Raw genomic sequence first — 17,468 nt, 5'->3', positions numbered from 1 at the left:
TGTCAGCACACAGCCCGACGCGGGGCTCGAACCCACGAACGGCGAGATCACGACCTGAGCCACAGTCGGACACGGGATGTAAGCTTTAGGCCTTGTGCTCACTGCTGGCTCCTGGCAGGAGTGGAGCCTTTCTAGAGAGAATGGGTTTGAGGCCGGAGGGAACAGAGCCTCTGGTCAGTAGCGCCGGAGTGCAGCAGGGCGCCCGCGGAGATGAGGCCCTTCTGAACTTGCCACCCAGATGGAGGAGGGGGCCTGCCGGAGATTCCCAGGGGAAGGCCAGTGTATGCAAAGTCAAGGCAGCAGGAAGTGCAGCCGGCTGCTGGCCTCAGCAGCTTCCTAGCTCAGAAAGCTGCTCCGTTGGAGCAAATGAGGAAGTTTCACTCCCACCCTAGTCCAAGGTTTTAGAGTTCGCTGCAATCACGTTCAAGTGGAATTAAAAGCCTACTTGAAGTTTGGTGAAGAGCAGTGAGGTCTTTTTTTTCCTGTGGTTGCCAAATGATCCTTTACTGAAGCATTTTCCTTCGTAGCGGTCACCTAGCTGGGCAGCCCACCCCTGCTGACGTCATCTGTGGTGTCACGAGGCCCTCGACATGGCCGCTCCCACGGGGCAGTCTCCAGGATCTCAACGGTTCCATTGCGTTCTCTAGCTGAAGGCTGGTGCCGTATGCTGGGCACTGTTGACAAGCTCGTCAAAAGGAAGTATCCTGACCGTGCTTCGGGTCTTCCTGGTCTCCTGGCAGTTCCTTGGGGGCTCTGATCAGGGCAGCGGCAGAAGGTACGCCGGGGATCAGGGGCCTGTCCCCAACAGTTTTACTGTCCTCCTCAGGCCCTTCCGATTACTGGCCGCCTCGGCAACGTCATCACTGTTTCTCGTGACAGTGGGGCCAACTGACAGCAGGCGGGGGTGGATGTGGTATCCCCACCGGGCACATCGGGTATAGGATTTTGATCTCACTGGGGTTGAACTTGAGGCAGCATGGCGGAAGCGGCAGGTGCGGGATGAAACCCGATCTGGAGGAAGGTGCACGGGGGCCTCCTCTGAGCAAAGAGCCAGAAGTGAGAGCGGGGAGTTCTCTCAAAACGAAAACACAGAGCAGCTGACAGATTGGGTCTCGCGAGAAGGTGGTCCAAAGACTCTCATACCGGGAAACATTTTTTGCTCTTGCCCGGGAGCCGGTGTTCTCTCCATCCAGCTGGTTTCTGGCGGAGATTAGAGGGTGAAGAGCGAAACAGCACAGGAAATTACCCGAACCTCTGGAGTCGGTGCCCTTCTGGATGGGGAAGCACCCCACCCCCCAACCCTTTCAGCTGGCGTGGGGCGACAGCGCCACCTAGTGACCGAAGCATGGACGTCACCCAGGGCAGCCTCATTACAAAGAGGCTCTGGTTCCCAGTCAGCTCACACTCCCACCTCTCCAGCACTCCAGGTGGGAACCCTGCGGGACCTCGGCCTCAAAGTCATTTGGCAAAACAAAATTACAAGGACATAACGACGTATAACCACGCCCGACTGGCTTGTTTTATTGGAGAAGGGACGTGGAGTTAACAACGTGGAGACAGTTGGGAGCTGAGGTCGGGAAGAACACCCTCCCCTCCCCGTACGTGCCCACTGCCCCAAATAAAAAATAACCAACTATGGGAGAGCAGCCGAGACAGCGACTGAGGGTGGGGAAGGGAACATGGAACCCGAGGGCGGCAGAAGAGACCATGCGTGTGCTGGGAGGGCCCAGAGGCAGCGGCGGTGCGAGTAACGTGAGTACGAGTCTCTGTGTCTTCCACGTGGGTCTATATAAATATAGAGACAGAAGTCGTTCGCTTTCCCCTGCTCTCCCCTCTGCTCGGCGCGGCTGGCCGCGGTCCCGGCTCCTCTTTCCACACGAGGGCGAAGGGAAGGGGATGATGAGGAAGTCATCACCGAATTGCGATCAGACCCACATCCATCAGCTTCTGGATCTTCTGTGCTATTACAGGATTCTTTAAGTGTCTGATGGGGAAAAAAAAACAAGTGAAATGAGACTTGACCTGAAAAGGGCTTTCTGCTCTCGAAACCACCCCCATGCGACCCCCCCGAAAGGCACCAACAGGAGGCGGCTGAAGGGTCTCCGGAGAGGACCGTTCTGCGAAGGCCCCGGCCCCGCCCGGCAGGAGCCCACGGACACAGCTTTCAGCCGAGGCCGCTCCGTCTTCCCGCCAGGCGGCTCTAGCTACCGTGGCCGACGCAGCAAGGAGGCCCTTTGGGCTCCCCGCCAACGGCCCCGCCGCCTTTCCGACGGAAGAGAACACACGGCGGCCGCTCGCCCGGACCGATCACGTCCCTACCCACCTTGTGCGGCCGCACCGCTCTCCACCTCGTCCCCCCGGGGCCACCTCCGCCCCCCTCTACTTACTCGCTGAGCGCCTGGGGGTCCTTCTGCATCTGTTCCAGGATGAGCCGCATGGCCGGGTCACTCATGATCTGCTGCACCTCGGGGTCGGCCATGGCCCGTCGCTTCACGTCCTCGGGGCTGTCGTGCCGGTTGTACTGGGCCATCATACAGCGCTGGTACCCGTCTGCCGCCTCCTGCATCCCAGCAAAGCCAACAGGGGAGGGCGTTAGCACTAACCGGGTCACCGTTTCAGCCCAGACAACAGGGGGAACGGAGAAGTGGGAAGTCAGAGAGAAGCGGGCAAGAGGAAAGGGTCGGTGAGGAAACACCGAGACGACCCGGAGGAGGACCGGAGGCAGGGGAGAGACTCCCCCCCCCACCCCCGGAGGCCAGAAGCAGCCTCACCTTACAGTTGGAGTCCAGATCTAAGGCCTTCTGGTAGACGTCCATGGCTTTCGTGTAGTCCTTCATCGCTTCCAGGGCAGCCGCTTTCCGCGTGTACCCCTTGACTGCGGACGGAGACGGGAGCGGTGAGGCGTTTTCCAGAACGCGGCTCCAAGGGACACCACTCCCACCCTGTCTGTCATGCGAACGCCAACATCCTTCCCCCCACCCCGCTGGCGCCGCTGGCTCCTGCCGCAGGCCCCTCTCTCGGCCCCTCTCGCGCTCTCTGGGCCACGTCCAGGGACGGACAGGGAGCGGGAAAGCACTTACTGAAGGTCGGCTCTAGCTGGATGCATTCCTCACAGTCCTGGGCAGGAGAGGAAAGCAGAAAATTAGGCTCATTCCTTCAGATAAACTACCCTAAAGCAGAACGATCGACAGAACTCCTCGCCTGGCCCCACGACAGTGTTCTTTCGCATCCGGCGCTTCTGTTAACCCGGGCATCTGGGCCGTTTCACAGACGGCCCAGCCGAGGCGGCTGAGAGAGCAAGTCAAGCAGAACCACGAGGGACGACCGTTCCAGACTATGGACCGCCGACCCCACCTAAGGCGAGCGGCCTAGACTCTTCAAAAGGCTGAGGTTATGGGAAAAAATGAAAAAGTGGGCAAAGTTTTCATTTGAGGAACTGAAAAGGACACGACAACCAAAGGAAACACACAACCTGGACACGGGCAGCTTTCAAGGGGATTTGGGGGCAAATCTGAGGAGAGGACCGAGCAGACGGCCCTCTGGCCTTCAGTCCACGACCAGGCGGTGCGACGGACACCGTGAGTGGAAGGGAAGAATCCTTTCAGGAAAAGCACACTCAGGAGCGCAGAGTGCCAAAACCTAGCCTACTTCTTTTCGCAGATGGTTCCACAAAAACGCATCCCTACTTCTTGCCAAAAGAGGTGGAGGGCACACAGACGTTCTGGCTATTTCTGTTTGAAGTACCTACAAGGTGGAAAATCCCAGCGAAAAGAATGCAATGCGGCAGAGTTTCAACACCCCGGCCCGCTTGCAACTATTCCAGCCAGAAGCTAGATCAGAAATGGTTCCGTTCACTGTTCCCCTTTGTGTAGCTGGGGGAGGACGCGCTCTTCCTCACAGGCAACTGCCGAGGTCCTGCACTTCGCAAACCAACCTGTTTTTGACGTTGCCCTCGTACCCATACGGGTGACCTTTCGAAGCCAGGCACAGGCCCAGAAGTTAGTGGCCTCAAAAAACAAAACCCGTGTGTGTCTCTAGATGGGTCACATTTTGTCACCTTCCCAGAAGATGGTCCGGGGATGGACCACACTTCAAAAATCGTCTAGCCTCCCTCTCTCTGCCCCTCCCCCACTCACACTCGTCTCTCTCAAAAATAAACACTTAAAAAAAAAGGAGGGGGGGGCCTGGGTGGCTCCGTTGGTTGGGCCTCCTTGGTTGGCTCAGAGGTCATGATCTCGCGGTCTGTGAGTTCAAGCCCCGCGTCGGGCTCTGTGCTGACAGCTCGGAGGTTGGGGCCCACTTCGGATTCTGTGTCTCTTTTCTCTCTGCCCCTCCCCTGCTCGCGCGCTGTCTCTTGCAAGAATAAACATAAAAAAAATTCAAAGTCATCTAGAGAACAGTTTAGAAATCGCCAACAGAGGCACAGAGCAGGTCACGTTCAAGAGAGCAACGAAGATTTCCTTCCCAGCGTCGACATCATCACACGAGACCACACTCAATACGCCCGAGAACAGCAGAGCTGCTAAGGGAGCTAATCAAAAGAGGACCAAAGATGGCAAAGCTTCTGCGGGAAACGATGCCATGGCTCTTCAGTATGGACACACACATAATTACAGGCAAACAAACACTGTGCTGCCCCAGGATGCAGCACCAGCGCTGGGAGAGGATGCCTAGAAGATCAGAAAGCGGGGTACCTGTGCGAGGTAACAGTACTCAGCCTTCAGGAGGAAGGAAACACGGACACCTGCTACAGCACGATGCTCAGTGAAATGAACCACACACAAAAGAACAAATACCGGATGGTTCTACTTACAGGAGGTCCCTAGAGGGGTCACATTCAGAGAGCCAGAGAGTGGAATGGTAGCCACCAGGGGTCGGGGGAGTGGGAGTTAGTGTTCGAAGGGTGCACTTTCAGTTTGGGAAGATGGAAAGGTTCTCGATGAGGAAGGTGGTGATGGGTGCACAACAATGGGAATGGACTTGACCCCAATGAACTGAACACGTAAAGTGTTAAAAAAAAAAAGGGGGGGGGGAGAGGGGGGAGGGGAAGCGATGGGGAAGAAAAAGAGTCCATCATCGGCAAAGATGGAAACGGATCCACGTTTCCAAATATTCCCAACCACACTCACAACAGACGGGCCAGGACTGAGCTAGCATACGTCCTGCATCTTACAAACCTCACACGCACGGCACCATCCCTCTGACTCTAAGATCAAAGTAAGAACATCAAAAAGACGTTGCCGACGTGAAAAGAGAAAAAACAACGTTCCTCACGCACAGATTCGCTGCCGTAACAGGCATCGCACACGCCCAGATGTGCCCACCTTGAGCGCCAGCTGAAACTCCAGGAGTTTGGTGTAGCAGGCGGCTCGGTTGCTGTACAATTTGGCATCTTTTGGGTTCCGCTTGATGGCTTCTGTGTAATGCTTCATGGCCTGGGGATAATCCCCTGGGCAAGGAAAGAAGAAACTTTTTTAGAAAGCAAAAAGCCACCCTCCTCCCCCACCGAGGGCATTTAGCTTGCAGTCTGCCAAGGCACAGAGAACACGTCTGCATCACTCATCACTCATCCAGAAGCTCTGTCACCTGAGCTGGAATGTACCTTTAATGTTTATTTTTGCACGGTGACGGAGCGCAAGCGGGAAGGGGCAGAGAGAGGGAGCGACAGAATCCGAAGCAGACTCCAGGCTCTGAGCTATCAGCACAGAGCCTGACGCGGGGCTTGAACTCATGGACTGGGAGATCATGACCTAAGCCAAAGTGGGACGCTTAACCGACTGAGTCACTCAGGCGCGTCCCTGTAACATACCTTTCTGAAAACATTCGTTGCCTTTGTTCTTTTCCTCCAAGGCCAGGTCGGGGTTTATATAGGCCAGCCGCTCTTGCTCCTTCAGAATTTTCTCCGCCTAAGAAAAAATAATCCTTGGAGTAATCATTTACACTGTTGGACGCCTAAACGCTGGACTAAAATAAGGGTCTGATTCAGATTTTGATTTGCAGAAAGTACTGTCAGCAACGTTTTAGTTTTTGTTCAGAGCATGCAACTCTTCATCATCTTGGGGCTGGGAGTCTGAGCCCAGGGCAGGTAAAGAGATTACTTACTTAAAAACGAAAGAATTACACCTTCCTCATCATGAAAACACACAGTGAAACGATGAGCAATACTGACATATGCTTGGTACAAGATTAAGCGTGAATATGAGGCAGGTGTTAACAGCACAATTCACTTTCTGACCCGTCTTTTTGTGAATAAAAATCGACCCCACTCCGTAATTTAGGACAACTGGCATGATAACACAACGCTTTGGTTGCGTAAAATAAAAAACAAATCTTAAGTCACGATAATAACCCTAAGCGCACGGACCTTCAGTAAAAGGTTACGATCTTGGCCGACAAAAAGGACAGCAAAAAAATCACGGTTACTCCTTATACGTTGTCAAGCGACAAGGACGAGGTATAAAATGACCAAAGACACGACTTAAAAAAAAATCTTAACGGTTCATTATTAAACATAATGCTACAGTGGGTAAGAAATACCAGGACCCGTATTCTTTCCCTACCCACCTGTTGGCATTTCTTGAGCACATCCGGGGTTCGGTGCTCTGCCAAAGACTTGTTGTAGAAATGGATGGCGTCCTTATACTTTTCCTCTTTGAAGTACGAGTTGCCAATTCGAGCATAAGCTCTAACGAAACAAGCAGAAAAGGAATGTGCTGAGAACAAAGCAGAGACAAGGGCAGCTCCCGGAGAGACGCCCCCCGCCCCCACCCCGCTCGGACACCACACCCTCCAAACACCTCTTGTCTGGACGCCCGTGGCCTCCTGTCCAGCCCACGGCTTACAGAGCAGGCTGTGTGGCCGGCAACCCTCCTCCCCACGCAGGAAAACTTAGGTCTTGGACATCGACCCCCCCACACCACTCGAGGTACCGCCGAAGGTCGCGCGTACTTGGCAATCTGTCGATAGTCTTCTCGGTTTTCTCGCCCCACTTCGATGGCCTTCTCACAGAGCTCCCGGCATTTACTGTAGTCGCCCTTCTCGAAGTACACGGCTGCCGGGCAGGATGGTTAACGAAGAGTCAACCCGTGTCCCTCCCCGGGACCGCCCGACGACAACGCACTCACCCCTCGGCCTGGGCCTCACCTGCTTGATTGGTCATGTAAGTCATGTTGGTGGGGTCCAGGTCCTTGGCTCTGTCGTAGTGCTTCAAGGCCGTGTCAAAGTCTTTCTTCTTGTAGGCCTCGTTCCCCAACTCTTTTTCTTTCAGCGCCTAGATGAGGTGTGGAAGGAGCACTGAGCAAACCGAACGGAGGCGGCAAAGAGCTTGCGACCCGTCACGGGCCGAGCAGCGCGCACGACTAGCCTTGTGTGCGGGAGCACGGTCCCCGCGCTGCGGCCACTTCTCAGCCGGCTGCAGGATTAAAGGCAGAGGGCTGTTAGAACGGGACGCTAATGGGGAGCTTGGGTGGCTCAGGTCATGATCTCGCAGTTTGTGAGTTCGAGCCCCGTGTGGGGCTCTGTGCTGACAGCTCGGAGCCTGGAGCCTGCTTCGGATTCTGTGTCTCCCTGTCTCTCAATAATAAACGTTAAAAAAAAAAAAGGAAAAGAACAGGATGCTAAGGTCTCACCTCCGCCTCCTCTAAAACTCCCCCTTCTCTATCTACCCTCCTGGACTTGGTCAGAAAATAAAGGGCTTTTTCAGGGGAGAGAAAGTCCCTCCGACCTGAAGCAAGCTGGGAGAGAACAGCGGTTTTCTACCCGGTTTGACCAGGGGAGGCCGTGGCAAGTCCGGTTTCCGTGAGGCGGCCACCTCGGGGGCTCTGTGGTCAGAGCGGCAGAGGGAGGGGTCGGGGATGCTGACAAGGGTCTGTCCCCAGGGCACGAGTCTCAGCACGGCGCTCCACCGCCCACACCGCAGGGCCAGCTTCCGACTTCGAGACACCCCGAACAACCGACGCTTACTCATGTGAAAGCGCTTAATTTGGCACCAATCTGTCGTTCCTGATAAGAAAGGAAATAAAATCCCCGAAGCAGACGCCTCCCGCTCTGGAAGCCAGTGTCGCTAAGTGGACAACTTTCAACTACACGCCACGTCCAACCAGAAAACAGAGCCTGAGAACGCGTGTAGACGACATCCTTCTGGGTCACAGCAAGGACAAGGGTCACCCAAAACCTGACCGGCTTGCCCTGACCCACACCCACGCTGGTGGCACGGGCGCAGCTCCGGGGACCACGGAAGGGCAGCTCGTGCAGCCACAGGTCCCACACGCGCCGTGCTTGTGAAATCGCTCGGAAAGGGAAGCGTTTCACACGCCGACCGCTCCGACGGAAAACAGCGACCCAGCGCTCAACGACGACAGCCGCCCCCGCGTCCCGGACGTCCTGCGGACAGCGCTGCTCGAAACGTGCGAGAGGAAGGAGGAAAAACGAGACCTGCTTCTTATTCTCTGGAAGATCTTCTTCCATCGGCTCTGGCTTGGTGTCCTTCTTGGGAGGCGGCGGCGGAGGCGGCGCGGCCACTTCCTCGTCCTCATCCATGCTGCCCAGGTCGACCCCCAGCAGGACGCTGAGCGTCGTCATGATCCGGGGATCCTGCAGTTTCCTGGCAGTGGTTTAAAAACAAAAGAGAAAAAAAAGAAAAGAAAAGCACAATGATTTATTATTTCTCCTCACAACTGATTTTAGTATTAGGTTTTCAAATAAGAATTCAGTGGAGTAACTCTCATCACTTCTTTGGAAACAGTGACTTTTTTCTTTTTAAGTTTATTCGAAAGAGAGAGACAGAAGGCGCACAGGTGTGCGCAGGGGAGAGACACACAAGGAGAGAAAAACCCAAGCAGGCTCCGCGCCCGTCAGCACAGAGCACAGAGCCCGAGGCGGGGCTCGAACGCACAACGCCAGGATCACGTACCTGAGCTGAAATCAAGTCAGACGCCTGAGTGAGTCACCCAGGCAGCGCTGCCCACAACGGAGCTTAAACCCACATTTGCCGCTAAACCTCAGATTACCGTGTAAGAGAGCTGCTCACCCACAGAAAAAACTGCGAGATTCTGCACCAGCCATGAGGTACCACCGGGGAATACTCAACCCTTCAAAAATCCATTCCCGATGAGCTAACAGACGTCAAATTTACTTCTCGAGGCCAGGAGACACAAAGAGGGACGGGATCTCAGGGGTCAGAGATTCAGAGTCACAAATACCAGTATGACTAAGAGACGCATCTTTACACCTGACACTCTCTTCCACCATGACCTTCCACTGCAACATCCCAGGAGACAGTGTCTGATACGTATGGAAAGGATAGACTTGGTGCCAGATCAGAATTATAGGAGAGCAGCAAAGAGGCACTTGAAGGTTAGGAATGAAGATTCCAAATTATTCTGACACGTGTCCTCTTTAACCCTTTCCAGAAAGACAAACCAACAAATACCTACCGCTCACTGGAAAAAAACAAAGGCAGAAACCCTGCTGTCTAAGGAACACCTCTACACACACACACAGGATCCCAGAAAAGAAGTACCACGTTCACACCCATTTCCAGAGACAACAGTGCTATCTCAACTTACGTGCCCAGGTCGGACGGTTTGCTTCTCAGTTGTTCTATCAGTTCCCGGTAGGTAGGATCAGCGAGCAGTGTCCTCGTCCTGGGGTCGCTCTCCAACTTCTGGTACAGATTGGGCATGTTGAAAGGGTTCATGAACTTCCTCTCTGTTCCGAACAAAGGGAAGCACATGATGAGAAGTCAGTTCACTTGAGTTTTATGCCCCCTAGTCCACCAGACATTTGGAGGGAGCCTCAAAGTTAATCCCATTAAAAAAATTTCAAGGTGTGTTTCGGGGTGCTTGGGTGGCTCGGTCGGTTAAGCATCCAACTTCGGCTCAGGTTGTGATCCCACGGTTCGTGGGTTTGAGCCCCACATTGGGCTCTGTGCTGACAGCTCAGAACCTGGAGCCTGCTTCGGATTCTGTGTCTCCCTCTCTCTCAAAAAGTAAACATTAAGGAAAAAAAAAAAAAAAAGGTGTGTTTTGTTTCTGAGACAGAGAGCAAGCTGGGGGAGGGGCAGGGGGGGGAGAGAGGGAGGGAGAGGGAGGGAGGAGGAGGGGGAGGGGGAGGGGGAGGGAGAATGAATCCCCAGCAGGCTCCATGCTGCCCATGCAGAAACCAACACTGGGCTCAAACCTACAAACCGTGAGACCACGACCTGAGCGGAGATCAACAAGAGTTGGGCTTTTTTTTTTTTTTTTAACGTTTACTTATAATTGAGAGAGAGAGAGAGCATGAACATGGGAGAGAGAGACAGAGAAGGAGACACATAATCCAAAGCAGGTTCCAGGCTCCGAGCTGTCAGCACAGAGCCCGACACGAGGCTTGAACCCACAAACAGTGAGATCATGACCCGAGCCGAAGTCGGACACTCAACTGAGCCACCCAGGCGCCCCTGAGAGTCGGGACGTTTAACGGGGCCGCCCAGGTGCCCCAAAGTTAGTCCCGTTAAAAAAAAGAAAGAAACCAACAGTGTACTGGGGCCTACCTGCCAACCGGGCCTCCATATTCTGTAAGCCCTCTTTGAGCTGAGGATTATTTGCTTCATGTTTTAAACCCTCTTCATAGGTTCTCTTGGCTTCTTCAAATCGGTTTAAGAACTCAAGAGCTGCTGCTTTTCGCGAATAGCCCTTAAACCAAAAAGAAAGAACACGACAAAATAAAGAACACCTAGGAGCCCAGAAGACGAACTCCAAAGAAGCTATTTTACGCTCCCTGGGACAAAATGGATATCCACGTGAAGGCCAAAGGAAAACAGGAGGAGAAGCACGTAACGCCAAGACTGAAAACCGTAAGGATCCAGCCACATCTCAAAGACGCTCACCCGCCCCACCTCGATTCATCTTCCGACCCAGTGTCGTCCACTCCTCTGGTGGCATTTTCTTTCTCAGTAGCGCCAAAGATCAGACCTGCCTTCACAACTGACGGCACCTCGGATGTGACAAGTGCCACGACTCTGAGGAGCATCCTCCAACCGGGAGAACAGTGGAGGGGCGATACACTATGCAGTCTACTGGGACGGGCAGCCAGCCGGGTCGGGAGGGCCCAGTATTTGAAAACAGCACACCAAGGAGGCATTTCTGTGAAGCGTCAAGAGCCCCAGGCCACCCACGGCTTACCTTGCCCCAGTCGGGCTTCAGGTCCACGGTTTTGCAGCCATCCTCATAAGCCTTCTGGTAGTCACCTTTCTTGGCGTAGGCCGCTGAGCGATTGCTGTAGAGCACGTGGTTCTGGGGATCCAACTTGATGGCCTCAGAGTAGCACTGTAATGCATCATCGATGTTGCCAGCACTCAGGGCCCTATTGCCCTTCTCTTTCAGCTCGTTTACCTGAGGAAAAAAAGGAACCAATGTAGTTTCTTCCGTAACACGCTATTGTTTTCATGTTTTTCCTAGTTCTTGAGAGAGAGAACGTGCGTGCGCAAGCGGGAGAGGGCAGAGGACCCGAAGCAGGCTCCATGCTGACAGCAGTGAGCCCGATGTAGGGCTTGAACTCACGGACTGCAAGATCATGACCTGAGCCGAAGTCGGACCCTCAACCGACTGAGCCACCCAGGTGCGCCGGTCCCAATTTTTTTTTTTAATTTTTTAAATATTTATTTATTTTTGAGACAGAGAGAGACAGAGCATGAACGGGGGAGGGGCAGAGAGACAGGCAGACACAGAATCGGAAGCAGGCTCCAGGCTCTGAGCTGTCAGCACAGAGCCGGACGCGGGGCTCAAACTCACGGACCGCGAGATCGTGACCTGAGCTGAGGTCGGACGCTCAACCGACCGAGCCACCCAGGCGCCCCATCCGGTCCCAATTTTTTAAGCGACACTCATACTTCGGTTGTCAACAAAAAAGTCACTTTACACACCGAAAGAAAGAAAGCGTAAGTGAATTCATTTGCCATCTCCCACACCTTCGGGTGGGGCCAACAAGAAAAGTAAGTAACCAGGAAAAGCAGGCTGACACCTCGCTCTCCGCTGGCTCCAGTTCGGAGGAACGCGCATGGCAGCCACTCTTTGCTCAAAGCCTCCACCTGGGGCTGACGAAGCCACTCTAGAACACACTCATGAGCTCCTTTCGTGGAAAAAGAAATCCACTGGCCACGGGAATGCCAAGAAGCCCAAACGGTAAACCGAACACAGGCCTAGTGGCCTAGTCGGTCACTCCTCGAAGAGACCATGGCGAAGGGAGGAGCAGGAGTGTGCAGGGACACAGGCCCCCCCAGCGAGCGACCTGAAGGCTTCGCGATGGCTTCTTGGGAGCCTCAAGATGCTTACCCGCAATCAGGAAGAATCTATTTCCATTCCCAGGTGGGGTAACCCATCACAACGTGGTAGAGCTAACTCCCCAGATCAGTCTTTGCCGCGTTTAATTATTACTATAAAAGACACACAAGATAATAACAACCTACTTGTGGTTTAATCCCCTACCCTCTCAAACGGTTCAGAACGTGGTCCTGATTACAGGGCTTCTCCTACACCATTCTCTCTCCAGATCTATCATCCAGCCGTGAGCCGGACGGATGCAAGAAAGAAGCGTTAAGGGAAACACCTCTGGAGCCTCGGGGCAAACCGATTGGGAACTTCCCTCCATCAACCAGAGATGTGAGAGAGACAGCCTTGAAAAAGGAAAAGTCCGGCAAACAGGGCCAAATCTAGCAAGGGATAAAAATCTTCGAACCCGGGAAGGAGACCAGAAAGCAAAAACTTAAAAAACTAGTATCAAGCGGCAGCTGAGAACGGCGCCATGGAGTTCTTGTCTCTCCCACAAAACACCCCTTTCCACACGGAGCACTGACCAGCAGGTCAGGAAATCAAGCCTGCAGGTGGTGACCAGCACTTTGAAAGATCAGGTAGGATAGGAAATACCAGCACACCAGGCACATGATGGCAAATGCCATTATGCTAAATAAACGCGCTACACGGTTGCAGGTCCAAACTGGGTCTCGGGTAAAAGGTGTATTACCCTGGGATTTATCTGAAAAGCGCGAAGTTTAAAACATCAAAACATGAAAAACTGGACACTCAAATCCCTCCACCTTGGATTATTTCCTAAAACTGAAATCCAGATCTCCAAGCTGAAGATGAAAACCAAAGGCAGAGGCGTCGCATGTCCAACCGGCCCAGGAGAGCAGGTCCTGACACACAGAGGTAGTAAACCGCCAGGCTGCCTGTACTACAATCACAAAGTTGCCTTCACTCGTTCATTCACTGTCTGCCCCTACGTATGTGTTTTAGCTCTTTCTACCTACACCAGGTGGTGCGATTTTAAAAACTTTTTTTTTTTTCCTATTTTGACAGACCCCTTCAATTGGAGAGTGATGTGTTTCTCATTCCAGAACTCATTTTCTTGTCCATACCTCAGTCAGTTTAATCGCAGATGCAACTTTACTATCCCAAGTGAGCAAAAACTTTTTAACCCCTCCATTTCCACTCTTTCTTAATTTACCAAAGAGGCTCCAGATCTGGTTAATCGTTACGCTTCCACTGACAGTTTCCGACTGAATAAAATCTCTCCAGGCTTTTCACAACCTGCGGGCTGCCGAGGATACAATTAAGCCACCGAAAAGCAACCAGCCGCGGTTACAAACTCGGTCCCCTAAAAATGAGCCCAGGCAAATAACTTACTTCTTGCTGCTTATCTACGTAGCCTACTACACGAGATTTTCTACAGCGACCAATTCCTCCTTGGGTAACCAGAAACCAACTTTCCAGAAATATCAGCCTTCAGCTACTCTCGAATCACACACACACACCCCAAAACAGAAAAAAGGACGGGAGGAGCCACGCATCTCTCTGCAAGACGCTGCTAGACCTGGACTGGTTCTAAGGACTTTCGCCGCACCGTCCCTTTCCTGCACCAGGCAGATAAGTCGGCCCGCTACTCTTCAAACCTTCCATCAACGCTCTTCCCATCCCGGCCTTTCCAGATGCAGGAAAAGTAGGATGTGCTACCTGGCTACTTCCAGTGTACTTCCGTCCCCGCTCCCTGCATCCCTCCAAGTTAACTGTGACCAAGTCCGGGTGGCTTCTCCGTCGGCAATCCCCGCTCTCCCGGGTGGCGCATTCCCTGGCGTGGACCCGGTCCCTCCCGCCGGTTCCGAAGCCCCCCCCCCCCCCCCCCACCCCCCCCCGCGCCGCCCTACCCCCCCCCCCCCCCCCGCCGGCTCAGTCCAGGGCCACCTCCCGGGAGGCCTCCGGGGCCCAGCCACGGCCTCTCTTCCCGCCGCGGGCCCGACTTAGAGCCGGACTGTCGCCGTCCCCCGGTCCTCCTCGCCGAACCGGCAGGCGACGGGCGCTGAGTGGCCCCCGCGCCCCCCGCGGCCCGGGCCCGGCTACACTGCTCACCTCCCGCCCGGTGGGCCGCGGCCCTCACGCCCTCGCCTCCCCAGCTGCTCGCCCGGCCCCAGGCCGCCGCCCCGACCGCCTCGATTAGCGCCCGCCCCGCCGCCGCTCCTCCACTCGCGGCCCGGCCTCGGCCTGTCCCCGAGTGGCCCCGGGGCCTCGGCCCGCCCCTCCCCCTTCACCTGCTCCATAGCCCGGCCCGGAACCCCGTTGAATCGACTCCGTCCGCTCCGCGTTCCCAACCGCACGCGCCGCCTTCTGGAACCTACTAGAAGCTGCCGGGACCCCCGGATCCCGCCCCTTCCTCGCCTGCTCACTGGTCGCGCTCCCCGAGGGGGCTTTCTATCCTTCCCTACTATTGGCTTGAAGTCTGGCCCATCATCTTCGCTTCTCTATCATTGGACACCTGAGAGTAAGCCCTCAGCCCTGCCTCCTCCGCGCCTCCGGATTGGACTCTTCCCGACAAGCCCCGCCCACCCCAGACTCCACGATTGGAGGGAGGGGCGTCCTTCTGCGACGGGGATTGGTCGCTTGGCCCGCCAATCGTGGCCGCGCTGGCCGCGCCCATTGGTCCTGTTCTTTCTGGAAATTTCCACCTCTCCCATTGGGCTGACGGACTCCGTGAGGGAACCTCCTTCAGGTTAAAAAAAAAAAAAAAAAAAAGTCGATTGGGCGGAGAGTTGCCGACACTCTGCGGTGATAGGCTTAAACGGCTACCCTTCAAAAGGCGGGGTTTCACCTCTGCAGGGATTTATGGGAACCTCAGGACCCCGCGGTTCTCTGCCGCGGTGGCTCTGGCGGCCTGGGGGGAGGGGGGGGTGGTCTCCGCGCCGCTTCCGGGCTCCGTGGACTGCGAGTCCGGCCCAGGCGACCCGCTGCTCCCCGGCGACGCAGAGCCCCCGGGTCCCGGCCGGTGGGGGCGACGTCTGGGTCGACCTCGGGAGAGCTCCCGGGCCGTGCCCAGATCCCGCCGTTAGTAGCCGAAGGGTCGAAAACACCGAAGGAGCTGAGACTTGGGTGGGACGGACCCGGGGTCTCACCCTGGGGAGGCCGGGGGGACTCGCTGGATCCCCTCGTGTTAACGGGTCGGACAGTGCGGGGCCGTGGGAGGTGTCCCGTTCATGCAGTAATTTCTTTACCGCTCGGTGAAGGGAGCCATTATTTGAGGATGGGGGGGGAGGGGACAATGACGTCAGTGACGCGCTCGGTCACCTACTGGCGGGCGGTGGCGGCCCCGGGAGGGCCTTTTGCAGCCGAGAGGCAGGGTAACGTGCTAGAGCACCCGGGGCAGCCAAAGGGTTTAGAGCGTGGAGGAGAGAAGCTGGTTTTTCCTCCTGGGCCGGTGTGTGCCTCACGGAACAAAGAAGCCGCACGACAGGTCTGCAGAAGGCTTGGATGAGGGTCTTGGGGCCTGCTGTGTCCTTGTAGCCCCCCTTCCGTCCCCAGTGCCGTCCCTGCCCAGGGTTTTAAGTGTCCCCTCTATGGCAATGGCTTGTCTCCACAGCTTCCTCTTTATCCCAGCTGTCTCTGGTCCGTTCTTAACCTTGCAGCCAAGGTCACTGCAGATCCACACCCCTTGCTTGAAACTCTTGGAGGCTTTAGACTGGGGCTCAGGGCCTGTGTGATCTGGCAGGCCTGCTTTGGCCGCCTCCTTCCCTGCCCTCCCATTTTCAGCACCAGCCTCCGGCCCCCTGACCTCTCCTAGGTGGGCTCCTTCACTCCGAGCCTGCCTGCAAACTGTTCCCTCTGCTGGGTTCCCCCTTCCACCAACTCTGCCGGGTTGGTTCCCGCGCCCTGCGGGGCCGAGATGGGCTGTCAAGGTTCCTTAACAGTCCGCCTCCAACAAGTAGACTAATTTCTGCCCACTCTCACTTGCTTTCACTCTGGACCATAAGTGTGTCCGTTTTTGCAGAGTCTGGTACATAGTAGGTGTTCATCAACCCATCGAATATCATTGAATGTGTCAGGTGCGATGGTCCGCTGGAGAAAATGCAGTAAAGAAAGCTGACAAAAATCGCTGTTCTGGTGGCACTCCTTCCAGAATTGTTTTTAATGTCTTCATTTCTTTTTGAGAGAGAGCAGGAGAGGGGTGGAGAGAGAGACAGAATCCAAAGAAGCCTCCAAGCTCTGTCTGAGCTGTCAGCACAGAGCCCGACGCGGGGCTCAAACCCACCCACAAGCTGTGAGATCGTGCCCGGAGCCGGTCAGGAGCTTAACCGACTGAGCCACCCAGGCACCCCCTGGGGCACTCATTCTGGCGAGGGAGACGCACCTAAAAAGTTTCTAGGGCATATCTGCTTAAGTGTAGTGGAGAAAAAATGAAGCAGGGAATGGATTAAGGAGCGTTAGGTGAGGGTGATGGTGTTACATTCTTAACCTGGCCAGGACACAAACCTCAGTGAGAAGGTCATATTTGAGAAAAGGCCTGAGGAAGTAAGGGAGTGAGTCTGATGGAAAATCTGAAGAAGAACCTTGCAGTCCGAGGCAACAATACATGCAAAGGTCCTGGGGTGGAAGCTGTACTGAGGTGGCCAGAATGGTGGGAGCAGGGAGGAAGTGGGAGAGCTGGGTCAAGAGGAAGCAAGGGCCGGGTCCTGCCAGGGTGAGAGGCCATTGTGTTCATGCCAGCACGTTTTCAACAGAAAAGTGACGTGATCTGACGGATCGGGACTCTGGCTGCAGTGTAGGTGACCTCTTAGGAGACCATTGCGGTATTCCAGGGGAGCGGCGACGGTGCCGTGGGCCACAGTGGGAGCGGAGGAGGGGTGGGAAAAGTTGGGAATCCAACTTCTGGAGGAGCCAACAGGATCTGTTCGTGCCTCGGACGCGGGGCATGAAGGAGGCAGGTGATTCCGAGGCTTTGGGCCTCTCAACTCATCCGCTAAATACCCCCGTCCACGAGATCTTTCATTGGTCCTTGGCAATGTCTGCAGACCACCGCACTCTTGCCGATCCCACTGCTGCCTCCCCCCACAGCTGTTCTCCAGGCTTCTTTCCCGTTCCTCCCTCTGCATAACCCGGTCTCGTCACCACTGACGTCTCCATGGTCCTGTTACGGGCGGCACGCTACTCCGGAGGCAGGGGCTCAAC

The 17,468-nt window shown here is 55.2% G+C and overlaps 1 protein-coding gene across 1 annotated transcript; it reads right to left on the bottom strand.

The window, feature by feature from the left end:
- Positions 1-1,492: 1,492 nt before the first annotated feature.
- On the bottom strand, positions 1,493-14,687 carry STIP1 (stress induced phosphoprotein 1). Its single transcript, XM_040466186.1, has 14 exons — positions 14,561-14,687; positions 11,163-11,372; positions 10,532-10,673; positions 9,567-9,708; positions 8,434-8,602; positions 7,144-7,270; positions 6,949-7,051; positions 6,565-6,685; positions 5,810-5,906; positions 5,325-5,449; positions 3,081-3,117; positions 2,772-2,875; positions 2,388-2,560; positions 1,493-1,984 (listed from the first exon to the last, which is right to left on the bottom strand). Exons 1-14 carry the CDS (start codon positions 14,567-14,569, stop codon positions 1,912-1,914), a joined length of 1,632 nt encoding a protein of 543 aa, XP_040322120.1. The 5' UTR covers positions 14,570-14,687; the 3' UTR covers positions 1,493-1,911.
- Between the last annotated feature and the right edge of the window lie 2,781 nt (positions 14,688-17,468).

Source organism: Herpailurus yagouaroundi, unplaced genomic scaffold, assembly GCF_014898765.1.
Source record: "Herpailurus yagouaroundi ecotype Mexico unplaced genomic scaffold, PumYag 569, whole genome shotgun sequence".
Classification (NCBI taxonomy): Eukaryota; Metazoa; Chordata; class Mammalia; order Carnivora; family Felidae; genus Herpailurus; species Herpailurus yagouaroundi.
Note: the sequence above shows the minus strand (reverse complement) of the source record. Positions and strands in the feature narration are given on the sequence as shown.

What these genes read in the sequence shown, in the direction of transcription:
- STIP1 (XM_040466186.1), bottom strand. An exon ending in TTACATGACCAATCAAGCAG is followed by an intron (nt 7,052 to 7,143) that starts GTGAGGCCCAGG and finishes CCTGCCCGGCAG; the next exon opens with CCGTGTACTTCGAGAAGGGC. An exon ending in GACTATCGACAGATTGCCAA is followed by an intron (nt 6,686 to 6,948) that starts GTACGCGCGACC and finishes TTGTTTCGTTAG; the next exon opens with AGCTTATGCTCGAATTGGCA.